Source organism: Corvus kubaryi, unplaced genomic scaffold, assembly GCF_017639235.1.
Source record: "Corvus kubaryi isolate FWS band 111438036 unplaced genomic scaffold, C.kubaryi_AGA036_p1.0 37392, whole genome shotgun sequence".
In the NCBI taxonomy this organism is placed as follows: Eukaryota; Metazoa; Chordata; class Aves; order Passeriformes; family Corvidae; genus Corvus; species Corvus kubaryi.
Window position 1 is genome coordinate 5098741 of NW_024581131.1, and position 2270 is coordinate 5101010.

A 2270-nucleotide genomic window follows, 5' to 3' on the forward strand; every position below is an offset into this window, starting at 1 on the left:
GCAGATGCTCAGTCTCGTTGACGGCGAGGTCACTTCTTTACGTGTTTAAATATCAGTGTAGGAGCTGAGAACTGATGCGTGTGATTGAGTCTGATGTGCACAGAACTGCTTCCTCAGCATCACCACCCTCTCCTAGATGTGCCGATGTTTCTGTTGCAGCCCACAGCCCTGACACCAGAACTGCTGGGTGTGCTGTGCAGCGACACATCCCAGAGGACAGCTCACTGAACAGAAGGATGCTAGGGAGGAAAGGAAAGGATGCCCAAAGCCTAGTGAGAAAGGATAATCCTGCCCACATTTTCTTGGGCACGTTTAGGGCAATTCTGACTGCTGAGAGATGCACGAAGCCTCCCATCCTTGGGGGGGGGGGGGGGGGGGGGGGCAAAGTACAAACTTGAAAAAGGCAAAGAAATAAGGGGGGTTTTATTGCATGCTGGGGTGAGGACTGCTGCATCCTCGCCGTCTGCCACCACCAGCTATGGCAAGCTCTACCTGAGGTAGGCCAACCTGCCGCTCAGGTCTCAGGTAGCCCTGCTCCTCTCTGCTCCAAGAAGGGTACGCGCCTGTGGCGCAGCCTGATACGCGTGCCCCTGCAGAGGGGCATCCTCCGGGGCAGCGGTGAGGGTGCGGGCACCGAGGGCTGCCTTTGAAAGCCAGCGGGGTTCCTTCCCCGGGGCAGACTTGGAGGGCAGATCCTGGGGAGCGGGCGAGTGCCGGCCGATGCAGCGCGGTGTGCCTGCCATGCAGCAGCGCGGAGCAGCGGGAGCGCGTTCTGCCCGCGCTGCTGCACACGCACGGCGAAGCCTGGGAAAAGTCCCTTTGGCTTAGAGGCAGCAGTGCTCTCCTGCAGGAGCCGGCGGGAAGCGGAGGCGACCCAGCGAGCGGGAAGCGCTGCGGGAAGGTGCTCTGCGAGGTGCAAGATCTGCGTGCGGAGGGGCAGCGTCCATGTTGTCCACACGGACACGCGGGGGTGGCCGCGGGGCTCGCTGCCGCCCAGGCCGGGGCTCGCTGCCCGCGGCGGGGCAGGCACGGGGGCCGGGGCGGCCGGGCGGGAATGCCCGTGCCTTTGCCGGGGAGCTCTTCCGAGCAGTTCGGCGGCCGGCGCGGACACCTGTGCCCGTGTGCACCTAGAGAGGGACCCCCGAGAGGACGGGCTGGGCGATCTCCCCTCTCCCACCCCGCCGGGACTCGGGGGTCGCCAGCTCGCAGCGAGAGGCGCTCAAGGGGTGCCCCCAGCATTTTGTGCAAGGGGTCGGGGTGCGGATCCACAGCTCTTCCCCTCACCTGCGCGGCAGCGGGGGATGCACGTAGCCCCCCTCCCAGCCGGGGCCGGCAGAGGGGGTAAAGCCCCCACCTCGGGTAGCAGCACGCAAAGAAACCGTGCGGCAGAAACTTTCTGTCCCCTCTTCCCTCCCGAGCTGGACTCCGGAGGGTTACGAGGGAGAAGGAGGGAAGAAAGGAAGGGAGGGAGGGAAAAGAGGGGGTTAGACCGCTCTGCAACATTATTGGCTGCCGTGGCCAGGCTGGTGCTCGCCGGGAGAGCATGCCCATTGGGGGGGTATAAAAGGTATAAAAGCCGGAGCGCCCTGCTTGTCTCCTCGCTCGTGGGGCAGCCAGCCGGGAGCAGCGGGCAGTGAGGCAGCCGGCCCCTTCGCCCCGACCAAGGGGACGCACTCAGTAAACACAAAAGTGAGAGCCACCCAAGGGGCAGCCAAAGCAGGAGGAGAGAAAGAGAAGGGAAGAAAAAAAAAAAAAAAAGGGTGAAAAAAACAACCCAGAAAAAAACAAAAAAGAGAAAAAAGGAAAAGGAGAGGAAAGGAAAGCGCTCGCTCGCTCTTTCTCTAGAATAACAAAATACCCGATCGTAACAAAATAACATCCTTCAGACAAAATCCAGCAGGGACTTGACATACCAAAGAGGCAAGGCGAGGAGACCGTGCCAGGGCGCGGGGAAGGCAAGCCAAAGCTGCGATCGCTGCCAGGGCAGGAGAGCAGCATGTCAAGCGCCGGGGCACACACGGATGAGCGCTGCCGGCAGCCCGCCTTCCTCCCCGGCCCGCCGCCGCCGCAAGAAGTTGAGAGTAGCAGCGGCAGTGCCAAGGTAAGCGCCGCTCCGCGCTGCCCTCCGCGGGCAGAGCGCGGTGGGATTCCCCGCGCCGTGCCGGGTACAGCCGTGCCGTGCAGAACCGTGCCGTGCCACGCCGAGCCGCGCCGCCCCGGGCACCGCTGAGCCATCCCGGCCGCTGCCCGCCGTCCCCACGCGTGTCACT

At 63.6% G+C, this 2270-nt stretch overlaps 1 protein-coding gene across 1 annotated transcript in view; it reads left to right on the forward strand.

The window, feature by feature from the left end:
• The first annotated feature begins 1666 nt into the window (after positions 1-1666).
• IGF2 (insulin like growth factor 2) overlaps positions 1667-2270 on the forward strand; it is an 18335-nt gene continuing 17731 nt past the window's right edge. Inside the window, exon 1 of the mRNA XM_042038586.1 lies at positions 1667-2101. Within this exon, the coding sequence (XP_041894520.1) occupies positions 1997-2101 (105 nt within the window). The 5' untranslated portion in view covers positions 1667-1996. The remainder of the gene's footprint in view (positions 2102-2270) is intronic.